Raw genomic sequence first — 17,837 nt, 5'->3', positions numbered from 1 at the left:
ATTCCGAGCTTTTTGGGGCCCCCTCAGCACCAAGAAGACCAGAGCTGGAGAGGATCAACAGAACATCCTTGGGATCCATGGAGTGGTGAGACTTTCTTTAATCTGCCACTCTCTTTCTGTACTCCCACCTCATTCTGTTTCTTTCTCTTCCTTCTTCTCCCTCTCTCTCTTATATTTATTATCAAATAAAATGCACAATATTGACTTTGGCATATGGGCTCAGTAGCACATTAATTTGGGCAGAGGAATTTCTAGTAACTTTAAAGACTGGACTGTAACACTGCCCTAACAGCCAATTCCAGAGAATCAGTCCAGGTCTCCAAGCCCACCATGGGTAAAAGTGGAGAAGTGGGACCTTGAACTCTAACACTAACCCCACAGAAAAGTGGCAATGTATATTTAGGCATAGATTAACCAGTCTAGATTTTTAAGGCCTGCAGTTCTTTTGAAGAACTGCATGAAAATTATTAGGTAATCACTATTTTACTAACATATTAATTAATTGCTGCTTTCTTCTGACACACAAACACACCTATTTCATATATATGGGGAGAGGTCTTGCAAAAACTGGGGATGTTGTGATGGTGCAAAAAGTTGGCCACTGTAAGAAAGGACCCAAAGTCAGAACTCCAAATCCACATTTAGGCTATACCAGGCAGACAAAGTAGAGCCATGTTCAAAACTGCCTTTTTATCCAGGCCAACACTCAGAATAAAAATTAAGATTTTAAGACAAATTCTGCCATGGGATATCCAAAAATTCTTCTGCTTTGGAAGTGTGTGTTTCCTTCATCTTGCTTTCTAAAAAAATAAATGTCTTCTGGGGTTTTGTCCATGCCCAGTTCTGGTATGTTACACTTGTCTGTTTCTGTAATCTAAAACATATAATCCCATGAGAATGGTACACCTGTCAAAAAGGTATGTTTGGATGACTCAGGAGGGCTCAGGTGACAGTCACGTCACCTGCTTGTAGGAATGCTAATTCCAGGACACAGTGGGAGGCAAGATAAAGCTGTGACCACTCCTTGTCCAAAACAACAGACCTCACTCAGAGTCACCTACACCTGTGCAACTACATCAGTCCTCACTGTCTTCTGTACCCATTTTCAACACTAAAAGGAGGAGGAAAAGTACTTTAGGAAATAGAAAATATGAACAGAAAAGCAGAGTGGCAGAGGGACAACATGGGACAATCTTCAGGACTGATGTGTTCGAAGAGCCACCTGTAATTTCATTACATTGTTGTGTTTCAGGTTACCCGCTCATTTTAACATATTTACCTATACCAATCCTGTGAGTCTTGAGTACTCTCATCATATTTTGTTAGTCTTGTAGTGTCTCAGATTAAGTATCCACAGAAATAAAAACATTAAATCCTCACAATAAACATGCCTGTATCATAGCTACCTGGACTTGATCAAATCCAAAACCATGCAACTGAAAGTAGAAAAATGATTTAAATTTGGGATCTCATTTGCATTTTACTTCCTCAGTCAGGACAGTGAACAGGACAAATCTCATCTCAGAAATTAAGATATACTTGTTCTAACAGAAAGCAGAGAATACTCAAGGAGCTCTACATGGTAAGACTCCTCTATTCCATTTACAATAACCCTTCTACTCTGACCCAAATCACACCAAGAGCAAAGTGCCATACACACTTCTGATGGAAAATGTATTTCTTCTAAAGCAGGGAAACACAACATAACAAGATTTTCATTGTATCCATTTTTTTTTTCATCTGTCCTTTAACAAACCAGCTCAGAGCAAATACACTTTTTTGCTTGTGAAGTGGAAGATCCCGGGCATTGTAGATGTTTGGTGCAACTTTCCAATGGAATATTTTACAGAAGATGCAAGAACATGTGGGATATAATGTAAACTTAAATCAACCTCATCAGTATATATTCATTGAACTATTTTGAGAATGTGACCTCAGCCAGTGGACCTTTGCCTGCCTGCTATGTTTTGCTCCTTTTTTTGAAATTATCCACAATGAATGACAATGGCAACGCACTTTTAGATAGAGAAGGTTTAGCTATTAGGCATTGTTATGGGCTTCTTTTCATTGTTGTTATGCTTTTTAAAAGAGCTTAAAAAACCCAGCGTGGTCTCATTTGTTTGGACTTACATTAGATATGCAGGTCTGTGATAACCTGGTGTCACAGGTCTCTGGAGTGGCTCATCTATACTCTGATGGACACCAGCAAATTGCTTCTTCTTAGTTTTTGGAGTGTGAGTCATTATCTGATATACAGGAAATGAAGAAAAAAAATAATGCAGTGCAAAAACAAAAACATGGTATTTGAAGCCATAGAGAAAATTCTATAGAAACATTGCAGCAGAAACTTAATTGCATTCTGGTGTCACTGCACCATAAAACTTCCTTGAATCACTGAAAGCTCTTTCATAACATCTTCTCTCAGGTCACTTTTCCATTGCCAGGATTCTGGACTCTTGGATCCAGAAGGTGCACATTTATAATAGAATGGGTTGGGTTGGAAAGGTTCATAAAGACCATCCAGTTCCAACCCCCCTGCCATGGGACACCTTTCACTACATCAGGTTGCTCAGGGAAGAATTTTCTCCTTATATATAATCTAACCTACCCTCTTTCAGTTCGAAGCCATTCTCCCTTGTCCTATCACTGCATGTTCTTGTGAAAAAGCTCCTCTCCAGCTTTCTTGTAGACCCTTTTAGGACTGAAAGCCCACAATAAACTCTCCCTGAAGCCTTCTCTTCTCCAGGCTGAATAACACCGCTCCCTAAGCCTGCTTTCACAGGAGAAGTGCTCCAGCCCTCTGAATATCTCAAATTAGTCACAGCACACTAAATGGCATTCATACAAACTTTATGTTTTTTTACTTAATAGCTTTTTGCTGCTTGAAGTAAGGCAGACAATACTTGATCCGGCACAACGCCTGCAGGAGCAGTTGACTTTTCAACTTTTCTTTTTTCTAAAATAATTTCAGACCAGCAGAATGTTCCAGTTATTAACCTGCTCAGTACTTTGCTTTGTGTGCTCAGAGTCACTGGTGTAGCACCAGAACCCTAAGGCTGCCTGTAGCTTATTATTAAGCCACAGCCTGACCACCCCCTGTGAAAGGGTAGCTCCTTTCTCACACTGGTTCTGCCTCTCCTGAGCAGCAGCTCATACACAGACTGTGAAAGATCCACACTGCTCTGCAAGTAGCACCTGCCTCTTCAAGCATCAAATTGAATAAAGTGGTGAAATTACTGAAATGAAACACTTAACTCAAGAAATTAATTTATTTTAAGATTCTAAGGAGTGGTACTCACTCCCAAGTACTCCGTTGTTAGCAGCTTCTCTCCTGAAAGCTCCCCCAGCTGAGGCAGCAAAACCTCATCTTTGTCCAGATCAGGCTCCAGGATGTCATTGTCCTCCTGCAAGGCAACAAGAAACTCAGGTGTGCAAGGAAGCTTTAAAGCTGGTAATTAAAAAAAACCCCAAAAGCTGGTACAAAAACCTTGGAATCAGTATTTCAGAATAAAAAGATCATATAAGGAGGCAACAACCCTCTGTTGATTTTATTCCACAAACCCAAGTGTAACCAACTTCAAGTAAAAACTACCAAGAATTCACTCTCTAGTGCCTATTTCTAAAATAGCTATGGGTGATTCATCTTTCATGGCAGCTCTGCAGCTTCTACACATCAAAAAAGCCAGGAAATTTTGAAGTTTGAGGGATTCCTCCAGCAAACCAAAACCAGTAGTACAAGGACAAGACAGTATTTTTGCTTGTGTTTTGCTACTAGAAAGAATCCTCTTCTGCCCTGCACACGATATCCTAAGACAGACCCACTCCAGATGAAGAAAATGTTCTTTGCTTTTGAAATTGTTGTGACAGTAAATGTAAATGACTGTCAAAAACAGTAAATGAGAAAAAGTAAAGGAATCATTCTAAAAAGGTATATTGCATAGTTATGTAGAGAGTCTAGCATAAGCTCCATTAAAAACAATGTCCACTGGACTCTGGTGAACTCCAGAGCACAATGAAAATGAAAAGCTTTTTTACTTTTGTGAGATTGAGACTCAGTTTTAAATAGTCACAATCAGCTCTTCATTACCTGGCAAGCTGGGTATGTGTGAAAAATAACACAGATGATGGCAAAAGGACAAACACTTGTAGACTAGGCAACAATCGTCTGTACCAAGCAAAAAACAACCCATCACCTGCCACCCCCCACCAAGAAACCACACTCCAAAGTCCACAATATGGTGTATTTTTAGGGGAGGGGGGAAGTTGCAAAGATAAGCTCTATAAATAGGTCTGGGGGATTTTTTTTTTTTTACAAGGTTTGTTAATGCAGCCAATCCTGCTCCCTGACATTATTTAACCTGCCAGGTAACCGAGCCTGAAAGTGTCCCCCTGTCCTCTGCCTCCTTGTACAAAATAAGGACTTTGCCCATGTGCCATCACTCCACTGCTGAAATAACACAATTGGTGCCCTGTTCCCCACTGCTCACAGTCTGCAGCAGATGTTGGAAGCCAAGTCCTTTAGGGTAATGGCTGGAAGCCCTGTGATTAAGCCCTTTCTTTTGATGTGCTCTGTGACTGAAGTGGATTTTCACACTTCAGCTCTCTGATTTTATTGCCAGGTGCTGAGTGACAGCGGATCAGAGGGTGTCTGATAAATCCTCACTGTACAGGCACCTCACACAGCTCCAGCTTGTAACCAAGCTTTGGAATCACAGCTACAATATCACATACTCACTTTAACAAGCAGCTTTTCAAGATGGTCCAAGTCAAATAAAAAAACAAACGCAAAGATCAAATATTGAAGATAAATTGAGTTAGTATTTAACAGACCAGTCAAGAGAATGTTGAGCACCAGGAAATACACACTGTGACTGTGGGTGTCAACACACCCCAGAAGGTTGACATCTCAGGGCTGGGTATGTACTCCAGGAGCCAGTATATCTTAAGCTCTACACTAGTTAATTTAAAGCTTACCAGCCAAACACAAAAGCCAATTTATTTCTGAATAACAGCACACACAGAGAAATTTTTTACACATGGTTACATGCTCCAGCGTTACACAGTACAGAATCTTAAATTTCTGAACGTATGATGCCCTTAGAAATCCCAGAATTTTCCTCTAACAGGCTCAACTGCATCTTAGCCACAGTGTTTAGGAGAAAGTAGCCATTACCACAAGATCTGCTCAAAGCCAGGAGAGAATTCATCAACTCTAAATTAAACACAGATAAAAGCAAAAAACCCCCATGAAAGGTAATAGTAACAGCACTGGGAACATTTGCACGCTCTTGTAAACAATTAAAGCTGGAGCAAAACCTCCAAATTAAGGCTGCATGAGAGAGTTTTTGTTGTTTCTTGAGTTCTAAAGGTATTGAGCAACAAATTCTAACATCAATAAGCAGTCTGAAAGCATGTCACTAAATTGACAACATTGGCAATATATGGACATATACTGAAATGTATTCAGTCTGTAGTGGTTTAAAAGTTACATAAAGGCAAGGTTTTGGATAAAATTTTCCAAAACTTTCCGTTGCCAGATCACAACATCAGATGTTATCACAGAACACCATTGAAAACAATAACTCACTGCAATTCTAAAATACAAAAGAGTTCCAATTATTGAGGTAGTGAGTCAACAAATCTTTGTTTATTTAACAAAGTAACAACATTATGCATTACTGCCATGATATTTGTAAACTATATTTTCTAAACTGAGGGACTAAGAAACCAGATGTCCTTGTAGCAGAACAGAATTATAGTTCCCAGCAGCAATAAGGATTCAGAATGTGTTGCAATTAATGTTACACTAAAAACAGTTTCAAATTTGGCTTTTCTTTTTAATATAATGGCAAAGCTAATGAAAAACTGGAATTGGACACAAAAGCCTGCAGTTGTTTTTTGAGTCAAATAACAAGAAATGCCAGAAGTCCATCTTAATCACATGATGGTCCAGTGGCAAAAATACATTTCAAAAGGATTTGACCTAGAGCCTTTGCTGGGATTGTAAGCAGCAGCAACTCATTTAGGGGGTAGGACTGAACAGGAGAATTCACCTTCCTTTCATTCCCAGGAACAGGTGACGTGATGGAAGTGTTGAACATTATCATGCAATTCAATGCCACACCTTTCAGGAAGGAGCTCCTTATCCATGTGTTTTCACAACAAAACACAGTATCCTTTAAAAAACTATACTGAAGTTCAGGCAAAGGTATTATCACCTTGGATTCTCACCATACACCCAAGACACTCAAAGCCTTGAAATGTCAGTTAAAAGGAATTAAACAGCATTTTAAGCAAAGGGAAGTTTTAATGATTAATATCCAGGAAGGCCATCTTGCACCACAACCATTGATTTTCAGTTGGAGGAGTGGAAAGATTATAAAAAACAGACTTCAGGATTGCAGGAGGTGAAACAATTACAATAATCTAATCCTACAAGAAAACAAAAGTTTACTGTATTCCCTTAGAATTAACTTAGAACTCTCCCCTTAGAATAAAAATGGGAGAGTTGATTGTCAAATAAAACTTATTTTCTAGCTCTAAACTTCGAATTTCCACATAGCTCTAACTTTAGGAAAAGGGATTATTAGTTTACCACCTATTGTGCCACAACACAAAAGAACACAAAAAATGAATAAATAATTCAACCAGTGCAAGGCTTCCCTGGATACTGCCAGGCAAAGGCTGCATCCTGCATGATGCTGCACCTCATAGCAACTGAGAGCACACCACACCTGTTGCAGTCAGGATATTTGCATTTTTATCTGCTCCCACAACAGGAAAAGGTCAATGTGCACTAGAAAATGCATTCTGTCACGCTGCAGTAACAGGAAAAATTTTAGATTTGGTTTTCCTCAGTTATTGTCATTCTCATTAATGTGCAATGAGCTACTAGAATGTGGACACAACTATGTTTTATCTGTCTTATTCTCCATTGGTTCAGGACAAAAAACTTATATTTAGTCTAAAAACATGGTTTTCATTGAATCTGTTCTGCAGTAACACTTCTAATACAAAAACATTTTGCAGTTCACTCACTCTCCATGTCACTGACTTGTTCAGGGCCAAACACATGTTATGAATGTATTTATTTGCACACATACACACACCTAAGCATGCACAAATACTGTTTCCAGGACATCTACTACAGCTGTTCTTTTAAATTTCTCAAGCAAGGCTTCTGAATAAAATAAAAATGCAGAGGGGTAGATTTCCTCAAGATAAAACTCCCACATAACTGCTGACACTGTATTTTCAAGCTTCCACTGTGCACTTATGGCAATGCAGAAATGGCAACACCACAAGTGAAAACTGGGTATAACATTTCCCTCACAAGATTTACATCTTGCTTTAATTTAGGTGATCCAGTATGTTGTCTACACCCATGGCTCTATGAAGACAGCTTCTTAAAAGATATTGAAATACTGGTGTAGAATGCATTTATTAGCAGAGAAGGAAATGCAAAGCTAATCAGCTTATATTTACTATGATATAGTTTCTCATGCTTATTTTATTTTATTTTCTCATGAGTCTTATTTCTTATTTGTAATAACCATTTCCCTTTCTTACATTCCAGCAATTTACTAAATATATTTCATAGTTTTTAAACAACAAATGAAGTCACACCCTGAACAGATAATGATACCTTAAGAAAAAGTGATAACCTGTTTATAAACTATTCTGGTAATATATACTTTTTTTTTTAACTGTATCCAATAGGTCTGCTTGAAAGCAAGATTCCTACTTCTACAGTAACTCCTCATCTCTTCACTTATGTCCAGTCAATCCTTTAATTATCACAGAGGTGGTGAGTTACTAAAATAAAAGAGTAGGACTTCAAATGAAAGAAAGGTAATGGAAAGAGATCCAATTTTCTTGTTAATGCAAGAATAATTAAGCAAACGTAAAAACCAAAACCAGAAAACAATGTCTGGTTTATTGACACAAATATTTTCTTTCTAGAAGGTTAAGGATTTTTCTAAAAGGTGCCAGAAAGCTTTTACTTACTTCCTCATACTCCTCTTCCTCATCATCATCAGACACAATATTGTCATTGAATGGCTCTTCTAGAAAGAAGCAAAACAAAATGGTGTCAGTTAAGTTGCACATGTACACCTTGACAGAATCTCATTATTTCCTCAGTTTTACAGGAGCAAGATTTAACCTGCTTCTCATACAGACATGTCTTTTTCAGGACAGCTATTGTAATAATTTGATCCTATAAGCATTCTACTAGAAATCACTCAATTCAATTCATATTTTGGAAAATGGCAGAAACAGAAACACTCTGGAATAGTTACTTTCTCAGAAAATCCACAGTGACACCTCACTGTATTTACAGACAAGACTTGAATGAAAGTGTGTGCACTTGCAAGTTTGTCTATTTTTCAAATATTTTTGAATAAGAGACTCTACTTCTCCCGAAAAGTACTTTAATATTATACTGCTTTTGTACATAAAAAGTTAGTACTCCTGCAGAATACTTATTGTAAGTTTTGGACAAAATTATTTCCTCAGGAAAAGAGTGGCCAGGCTTATACTGGAAATCTGAATCATCAATGACTCAGACAAAAGCTCTTAAAAATGCCATTTTCAGGTAGAAGAGGAGTGGTTCAAGAACAAAACCGTCAAGAACAAATATTGTATAGTGGCAATACAGTACTTAAAAAATTTATTTGTTCTTTTACAAGGCAGAGTTAGTAAAAGTTCTAGCTTGTAAAAGAACAAAAAAAAAAAAAATGACAGGCTCTGTTCTCTTTCCGAAAGCCAAACAGAGCAGTTCAACTTGTTCTATGTTTACTGTACAGAAAGATTCAACCACAGCTCATCTCCTTTTCATTATTTGTTTTCTCTTTTTTCAGTCTTCCTTTCAGTCACAGGCAACAGAAAATGGAATTCATATTCCACCTTCTCAGTCTGTATTAACAGCATCTACCACTCTGATAACCCATCAACATCCTCTCCAAAAAGGATGGTCTCTGCTCCCTATTCAGGATAAGCCATTTCACATAAAGCTACACCTCAATGCAGCAAGAGACAGATCTAGTCCCTAAATCCTATTTTACAAATTTCTACTGCATTTTTGCAGTTGGCAGCAGTCTCTCATTACTATCAGTCCACTGCCATGAAAGAAAACAGCAAAGGTAATTTTATTTATGATTCCAAAACTTTGGAATTGTGTCTTACTCAGAATTTTATTTCTTCTTTATTACTAGAACATAAAGGAAATTTTAAAATACATTACTTTAAAATCCTGACTTTCATTATTCACCCTCTCTCAGACCATCACACTATTGTTATTCTTTGAGGTTTCCAATGCCAAGTAAAAACATGAGCTTTTTTATGGTTTTTGTGAAAGATTTAAAGCTCTGATAGCTGCCTGTGTTCTGACCTGAATTGAGTTGCTTGATAACAAATTCCATCTGTCGAACCATCTCTTCATTTCTTTCCTTGATAAAGCAGCGCAGAATTTCTTCCATCCCCTGGATGTAGCAGAAAACATTGGAAGATCAGTGTTTCATGTCACCACAGTGACAGAGATCTGTTAGCTAAAATATCTTTTTTCTTTTTTGGTCAAGGAAGACAGAGGCAGTGTGAAGCAAACCACGGTGTCCAGCTCCAAGTGTTGCACAAACAAAAAAAATATGTTTTCTAGATTGCTTTGAGGCTTAAACAGAGAAATGTCCATGATGAACAGCAAATTTTTACAATAGATCTGTTGCTTTTGCCTTCTGAATTCAGTACACAATAGTCATCAGAACAGGGTAAAATTTACATCCACAGAGACAACAGTGCAAGGTTCAGAGAAAGGAAGCTGAAAACAGAGCCAGATTTGACTTTAAACTTGGTCTCTCTCTTTATGGCTCCTTATAGCCTTGATGTTGTGTCTTTATGCATTTATGATCACTTGCAATCCTCTGTGAGATAGAACATCTGATAACAATTATGTCTCCATAACTCTCTGGGTTAGTTCTTAAGATACAAAGACATGCTGCTATCCCAGGAACAGCTTCCTCAAACACAGAAGCTGAAACACAGTCATTACCATTAGACTGACTTTCACAGGAAATCAGTTCCTAGTTCTGAAACCTTCCTCCTGCTCCTTCCCCAGATAACCATGTCTACAACAGGCAGAAGGAAAAGCAGCAAGAAGTCCTTTTAGTGGCTACTCACTGGTGCAGAATAAGGGGAAGAAGTAGCAGGTGAGATGAAAGCATCTCCTGGGACCACAAGGAGTTTACAAAATGCTAGAAGGACACAATTCTAAAAGAACACCTTTAATTTATAATTCAGACTGAATCCTTCACTCTACTGGGGCTCCACTCCTGGGAAAAAGACCTGGAAATATGGCAGAAGTGTTTGAGAAATAATTCATACTTCCCTGAGGTTCAAAGGATTAGGGCCTCTTGTGGGTTCCCTTAAAATGCTCCCACCTCACAGCCCTGCTGTGCCCTGCTCAGCAGGTCCCCATCTGGGCCATCTCTGGCAGAGATGTTGATTTTCATGCTCTGCAAAGCAGCACTCCTTACCATTTCTCTGGCTTCTTCTCGGACAGAAGGGATGGCCAGAATACTGTACAGTACTCCATTCACATATGACTGGACCTAAGAGGAAGAAATAGTAATACCATGAAGAAAAACTCTTCCATTCCTCCTAGTTGACTATCAAAATATAAAACCAAAAGTCTAAAATTACTATACTTCAAAGAGTTTAACCAGGCTAGACTGGACTTGCAAAAATTCCCACATGGGAAGCAGAGAAGTTTTAGGATGCAAATATACTGTGATATGGTTGATCTAAACCAATGTGCTGCATGCCAATTTCCCAAACAGCCCCCTTGCTTCTGATAATGTATTCTTGCAAATTGACCTAGCCATAAGAAAGAAAAAAAAATAAGAAAAAGAAAGAGAGACAAGCAGAAAAAAGGTTAATTTCTGACAAACACTAATAGCAGTACAAAAAACAGGACAAAGAACAGGGAAAAATCTCTGCCAGCATGAACTCCAGACAGTCTTCAAGCATTGTAGCCTCAGGCAGGATGATAAAGCCAGAGCAGCTTCATGAATGTCACAAGTCTTCTACTTTCTTACAGCATTCCTTAAAACCACAGCAAATGCGTTCCCCTGCACCTGATGTTTTGCATCACACATTGTTCATCTCATGAACAGTCAAGCTCGAGATGGATTGGTGCATGACATTTAAGCAGCATCAGAAACTGCAATCAAGGCACATGGACTGCATGGTAACTGCATCCAAAGCTGCCATTCTTAGCTGCCAATGTTTGTTAAAGCAAGACACGCTTCTGTCTAGAAAGATCTCTGCTCACCAAAATAAAATATATGCATTTGTGAATTTTAGGCAACTTAATTTACAAGGATCTAATAAAGGAAACAAAACCCATTTACTTTTTACATTTTTTCCTTTCTTCTTTTTTAAATTTTTCTTTCCACCTTTTCATTAACCCAAAGTTTGATGTACAAATACCTTAGGATTCTCATGGTCAAGAAGACCAGAAAGAACTCTGAGCATGGCGTTTGGGATACTTGCACATATTTTCTTCCCTGCAAAGGCAGAACACATAAATATGCTTGAAAAACAGAACAGATCAGAGCAAGTTTCTTACTTTTTAGAATCAGTATTGAATATAGTTTGCACAGAGCAGTATTGTTTCTTGTTCCTGACAAATGCTGTTCAGCATAACTGAGTTCAAATCACTGAAATTACTCTGGATTTATGCAGTTGTAGTCTTGGACAGGATGCAACACAAAGGGGATTTAAAAATTTACCAAAGGCATTTTTTTGCTTACAAGAAGCAGATGATTTTTCACCCTTACCTTACTTTCCTTTTCAAAAGGAAATATAATTTATGCTCTTTTTAAGTCTCTTGGACACAGAGAGGATCTTATTTTCTTGGGGGGAATGTCTGCTTTGTAGAAGTCAAAGCAAGGTGAAGGTTAAGCTCCTCACTCTTACTCCTCAACCCAATTCTGTCTGTTTACAAAGAAATCTCTAACACAGAGTCTGTAAGTGGACACAAACAAAATGTCCTTTGAAAAGTGGGCCTGAATGTAGCAATGGCAGCCTTCACATGCCAATATAAAAAAATAATCAAATCTTAAAGGGTGCCGTTGCTTAATTCTTTAGAATTCCCATAGCTGGAATTCTTGGGAAAGGAGATTTGCTCAAAAGCATTGGTTATAACACTCAAATATCTCTGGTTGTCGTTCCTGCTGCTGTTTGTAGCCACTTGAAAGAATCCTGGTAAAACAGGAGAAAAAGATTCACAATCTTCTCTATCTATTTCTTGGAATAAGGTAGTAATTCAAAATGTAAGACACCTGCACTCCTCAGACAAAGATTCATGAGTAAGGCAGCACAATACTCCAGGTTGTAATCAGACAGGCAATCTGGGTCTATTAGAACATCAACCAGCCAGAAAATGAGCCCATCCTGGATCATTGCTGACTGCAGTGTGCGCCTAGGATTAAAAAACAAAAACAGATCACAAATCACAAATGTCAGATCCCAACATAAATAGCTTTCATATACACTTATAGCCAGCACAAGCACATTAAAAATACAATAGCCTGTCCAAAAAAAAGAAAATTCCTAAACTACCTGTTCTGGCAGAATCACTAAACCAAGTAATTAACAAAGCCTGAAGAAATCGAAGATGGAGATTCCCATATGGTTATAGGACTAAAACATTGTTGGATAGATTGGGGGGTTTTGTCCTTTGTTTTATTTTGTTCTTTTTAAACCTGTGAACTGCTGAGGTAAATTTCTTCATTGTTCTAGGGCTTCATACTCCAGCTAAAATGGCATTTTCAATTGTCTTTTTTAATTGGTTTAAAAAGGCAGCTACACACAACAGATCCATAAAACAAATTATTTACTTCTTCTGTCACAGGTAGCCATAGCACTGTAGCACTTTTGTACTGCCAATTTGACAAATGAGGTTTTTTGCTTGAATCTATTTGCACTTTTCTCTAGAGATTCTTAAATCTCAAGCTCTTTTAACTCAACTTGTAGTTGCCCTCAAAGACTATGGTGAATAAAATGCCAGGTGGCCAACCATGGTTTACAATAAAAATTCTACACCTTACAATACAAAAAAAGAAGTATGCAGTGGTAGAAAAGTCTTACTGAAGAACAGAATTTTTCATAATATTATTTCCAAGAGGCATTATATTTAAATTGCAAAGATCAAAGCAGGTGCTTTCCTGGCTTTGGTCCTGGAAGTTCATATGTTTCTTAGTGCTGGATATTGCAGCAGGTCTGTGGCATGGACTAAGCAAAACAAGGGAGCATGTGACCACATATTAAAAAGTTTCCCTTATGTCAAGTATCTGGAATTAACCTTCTATAAGATTGTTACTTTTTAGAAAATAAAAAACTTTCACATTTTCAGTATTCTTCCTGCCTGCTGTGAAAACAGAGCTCCTAAGATCATACTTATTTGATAACTAGAGCACGCCCTTTACTGCTTTTGTGTATTTCTTTTGTGGCGGGCACTTGAGTCAGACTGCTAATATAAAAGTAAGAAAAAAGACAGCCTGTGCATAGACAGCTCCAGGAAAGGGGGTCAACAGGATAAAGATGAAATCCCTGAAAAATGTTTGCAGAAAGGATAATGAAAACCTTATGCTTTGGAATGTAACACAACTCTTTTTCCCGTGTACGATTGTCAGAGCTTTCTACATTAAGATTTTCACTTTCTTCAGTTAAGGAACACATACAAAGCACACAAGGCTGTGGCAGGAGATGCATATTTACTTGGGCCTTGACAGCTGGTAGGGAGTCAGGTTAATTCAGTCAGCAAAAATGAATTCTCCTCCATAATAAGTGACATTGCTTTCATCAGCCATCAGAGGTTCTGATGATTGTTATGGGAAAATCAGGTGCTCTTCTTTCCTCCCTGAACAGAGCCTAACTAGCCTGCATTTCCTCCCCTGCTGTCACCACCACACGCTGTGCTTTCATCACCTGAGGCTGAATTTCTGCAGAGCCCCCAGAACATTCTCCCATGTAAGGGAATCCTTGTCTTCAGCTTTCAGTCTGTCCTCCAGCATTTGCAGCAAGGTTGGGTTCTGAGAAAGGTAGGCACGACCTGATGCAAAAAGCGATGAAAGAACAGATGCTGAGATAGCAGCTATGACAGAAAACCTCCCTCTCTTTGGAAAAGTAAGCAGGATTGACCTCAGTTTCCTCTTGACAAGCCACAAACTTGTACCAAGATCCAAACAAACCTGCACAAAGTTGTGTAGCAGACCAGTTGCATTTAATCCAGACACTTGGGGTATTAGAGGTCCACAATTGCAAATCAATACCACACAGAATCCACTTTCAGTATATGCTTTCTGATCTAGCAGTTTTGTACAATCAAGAAAAAGAACAGAAATGTCCAAAGAGCTTGGGAAAGTCAGGTGCCCTCCTGCTACTGACTTCAAATGAGATTTCAGCACCTAGCAATACTTAGCTCCAAAAATAGCAGTAAACCAAGAGCTAATTTGGGACAGGCAGAGATACAAAGCTCGATACATATGCAGCTAGATTGTTAGCAGTGATGCACAAAGATTTATTCAGGTGAGGACCAGGAAAATGCAGGAGCCACAGCAGTTACTACTGCACAACCTGGTAGCAGGTCTGCCCACAGGAAACCTAATTAATGGGGGAAAATTAATGGAAAAAAAATCCCCTGATTAATGAGGATTTTTCTCTTTAACCCTCATGGAGCAACTGAAGACTATATTAAAGGCAGTATCTGAGTAAGTTCCCACACAGATCACAGATCATCAAAACAAGTCAGAAATACTGAATATAGAGTGTCAAAATGAAAACATTCCAGATACTGAAAAGCTGTTTTGAATGCATGCTACAAAAGATAGTCAATCACTAGAAAAAGGGTGCAAATAAGGCTCTAAATTACCACATGCACTGACATGCACTTGTAAAGCACCAATAAGAAAGCATTATATGAAAATACTATCTTATTTTTTTGCAGTGAATCATTTACCTTCTATCAGTGAAGCAAAAGCATTGATGAGCCTTGCCATATACTGTCTGACTACCTCACTTTTAGAATATAATAATTGGAGGACACTTCTCTGGAAAAGAAAGCAATGTTAATAAATGGCAAAGAAGGAAAACACAAAAGTTTGTCTTCTATAATGTTTTAAAAGCTTCATTAAACTTACACAGGAAAAAACCAAACCCTTTGAATGCATACTGATTTGTCAATCTGACGTACAATTTCTTTCTTTATTGGCAGGGGGCTGAAGGAGAGATGGAAAATGAACAAATAGGCAAATTACAACTTCTCATCTGAGTCTGTTAAAACACCATTAAATTTTATGGTGTAGAGTGGAAGTTATACTGAGCCAACATAGTCCAGTTAAAGCTGGTACCTAAAATTAATATTCAGTCAGTGACAAAAAAAAACCCACAAACCAAACAACTTAGCTTTGTTGATAAACTTAAGTGCAGTAACATTACCTGAACAGGAATGCTTTTCTTTGACAATGAAGAGTGTGGCAAGCAGCTCAGTAACTTACCAAAACCACCACATTGAAATTATTTCTTTTCTGTTTTATTTCAGGCTTTACATATAACTTCCCTCTTACAGAAATTCAGAGGGAGGAAAAACTGATGGTTGATTTAATAATCCTTTACATTTCCTAGTGGTACAAGAAACTGTTGCAAAGACAATAAAGCCACAATAAACCAAGTAGGCTCAGTGCCTCAAACCCCTGGGAAACTCAATTATGCACAGTAGCCACTAAAACCAATGAAAAAAAGTTGTGCTTTTCTTAGCAACAGTACTGGCTTATCAGGGACTGAAACAACTTTCCAAAATCAACACACCAGAATTCCCCTTTCTAAAGAAAGGTGCCAATCCACCTCAAATTCACAGAAACACAGTTGATCACTGCAGATGCACAATGACACATTCCACGGCGCACTGGGACTCAAGTCCTAATTTAGTTCTTATCTTTGATCAGTGAAATGAATTGAGTGTATTATTTAACAATACACAATCACTCAAAAAGAGGCACAGCATCTGATAAGCAAGACTTAGAGGGCCTCAGGCTTCGGTTCAACTCACAGAAGTGAAGCACAGGGAGCTAAATGTGTCACCCAATTTTGGCACTACTACCTTTTTTTCCTTCTCCTCTTCCAGAGAACAATAAAATTTTATGATTAGCACTTCATATATACAAGTGAGCAATATCACACAGAAGCTGGACAACTGACAACTCAGTTTCAGCTGACCTGACAGTTGCTGTGGCAGTCCAGGAGGTCATTACTGATGTAGGCTTGCATGATAGTGTCTCTCTGTTCACCAGGATATGATGTTGTCAAGCGCTAAAACAAATAACAACATAAGTAAACAAGTCAAGTACATAAAAAGCCAAAACTATGGATTGATGACCCCTGGAGATTTTAAAGGTGTTGATACTCTATAGTTGAGAATCTCTTTCATGGGGAGCAGTAATTCAACCTCAGTGACCTAAGGGAAAGAGATTAAATGAACTGACCTGACCTCAACTCTGTGATCCAGTACAAAATTGTTACTTGGGAGCTGTCATGACTGTCCATACAGGAAGGACACAGAATTACTTCCCATAAAGTTAAAAAAGCCCTTCTAATACTTACAGATGTGGTGCTTTTCTTAATCATTTGAGAGAGAACATTGGGCAAGAGGTACTTTTGGTTACAACAACTGATTGTTTTTATGTGAAAACAGACAGTGAAACTTGATCAGAATTCCACTATTATCAACTTTCATGACTGTCACTTTGAAGACATCAGCTTCCTTTTCAGCAGGAAAATGTAACTTCCTGTTGTCACCTGTAATTTTTCTTAAATGTCATTACATGACACGAGTCAACCAAAAGGTAGGTTTCTGTAAAATATTGATTATAAAGGAAAGCTGGTGATTAGAGTCAGGTATGTCTTGGATACACCAGTATTTATATAAATATAAACCAAAATGATATATGGAAAAGGGAACTGCCTGAAACAACAATTTATTTGAAAGCACATCAGAAATTATTTCCACTGAATATCCCAGAAATCTGGGAAATCCTTGTGTGAGAAATCTGTCCCTCCTCAGATGAGAAGGACACTGCTACACTACAAATAAACCTGCCTGGGCTGCCTTCATAATCTCAACAGCCTTAGGAAGCTTCATCAACAGGAATTTGCCTGTCATGTTGAACTCACCACCAGAACAACCATGTTGTTTGCTAAATGGATCTAAGTTTGGATGCCCCCTGTCCTTACCCAGCGCAGAGCCTGCAGTAGGAGGGCCTTGAGACGATCACTCCCTGTAATCAAATCTTTCTTCAGCTTCTCATAATCCAGAGAGGGCAGCAGTGGCACATCCTGCACCTTCCTAAAGGAAAAGACATTCATCAAAACTCTCTCTCCTCATTCAGTGCAGCTGATGTTACTGAGGTGAGAAGAGCCAAAACATGAAGTCTGCTTCAGGAAAAGAACTTCCACATTTTCACACTTTTATTACTTCTGTTACCATTATAATGTTAGAATAACACATTTGTTAAATTTGGGGTTATTTCTTACTTATGCATGCAGCTTGCTTACCGTTACAACTTGCAGACAGTAAACTGAAAACAAGACAGCTGATGATCTGAGATTTTTACAAAACAGTACAGTAACATCCTTTCTTCCCTTCTCTACTGGGCCACAAGGGCATGAGGACAGTGTGAAACAGATGCAGTAAAAAGCTGCAGCTCCATCTCCACCTCCAAGCCCTTATGCACACAGAAATGTCTTCTCCAAGGCAAAGGTGGTGTGGGCTGAGTGGGTTTTTA

General features: G+C 38.4%; 1 protein-coding gene across 2 annotated transcripts in view; it reads right to left on the bottom strand.

Moving 5' to 3' along the window:
- ARMC9 (armadillo repeat containing 9) overlaps positions 1–17,837 on the bottom strand; it is a 56,473-nt gene that overhangs the window by 14,189 nt on the left and 24,447 nt on the right. Inside the window, exons 12-22 of one of the 2 annotated variants that reach the window (XM_054282543.1) lie at positions 17,287–17,398; positions 16,273–16,365; positions 15,017–15,107; positions 13,987–14,110; positions 12,339–12,478; positions 11,485–11,561; positions 10,530–10,604; positions 9,392–9,482; positions 8,008–8,066; positions 3,300–3,404; positions 2,131–2,246 (exon numbers count right to left, since the gene is read on the bottom strand). In XM_054282543.1, coding sequence (XP_054138518.1) covers positions 2,131–2,246; positions 3,300–3,404; positions 8,008–8,066; positions 9,392–9,482; positions 10,530–10,604; positions 11,485–11,561; positions 12,339–12,478; positions 13,987–14,110; positions 15,017–15,107; positions 16,273–16,365; positions 17,287–17,398 — 1,083 coding nt within the window. Of the gene's footprint in view, positions 1–2,126; positions 2,247–3,299; positions 3,405–8,007; positions 8,067–9,391; positions 9,483–10,529; positions 10,605–11,484; positions 11,562–12,338; positions 12,479–13,986; positions 14,111–15,016; positions 15,108–16,272; positions 16,366–17,286; positions 17,399–17,837 lie in introns of those variants that run through there. The other variant, XM_054282545.1, reaches the window with a different exon arrangement.

This window comes from Melozone crissalis, unplaced genomic scaffold, assembly GCF_028551555.1.
Source record: "Melozone crissalis strain CALT ecotype California unplaced genomic scaffold, PUWL_Pcris_2 ptg000034l_1, whole genome shotgun sequence".
In the NCBI taxonomy this organism is placed as follows: domain Eukaryota; kingdom Metazoa; phylum Chordata; class Aves; order Passeriformes; family Passerellidae; genus Melozone; species Melozone crissalis.
The sequence above is the reverse complement of the archived record's forward strand: the minus strand, read 5'-3'. Positions and strand labels throughout refer to the sequence as shown.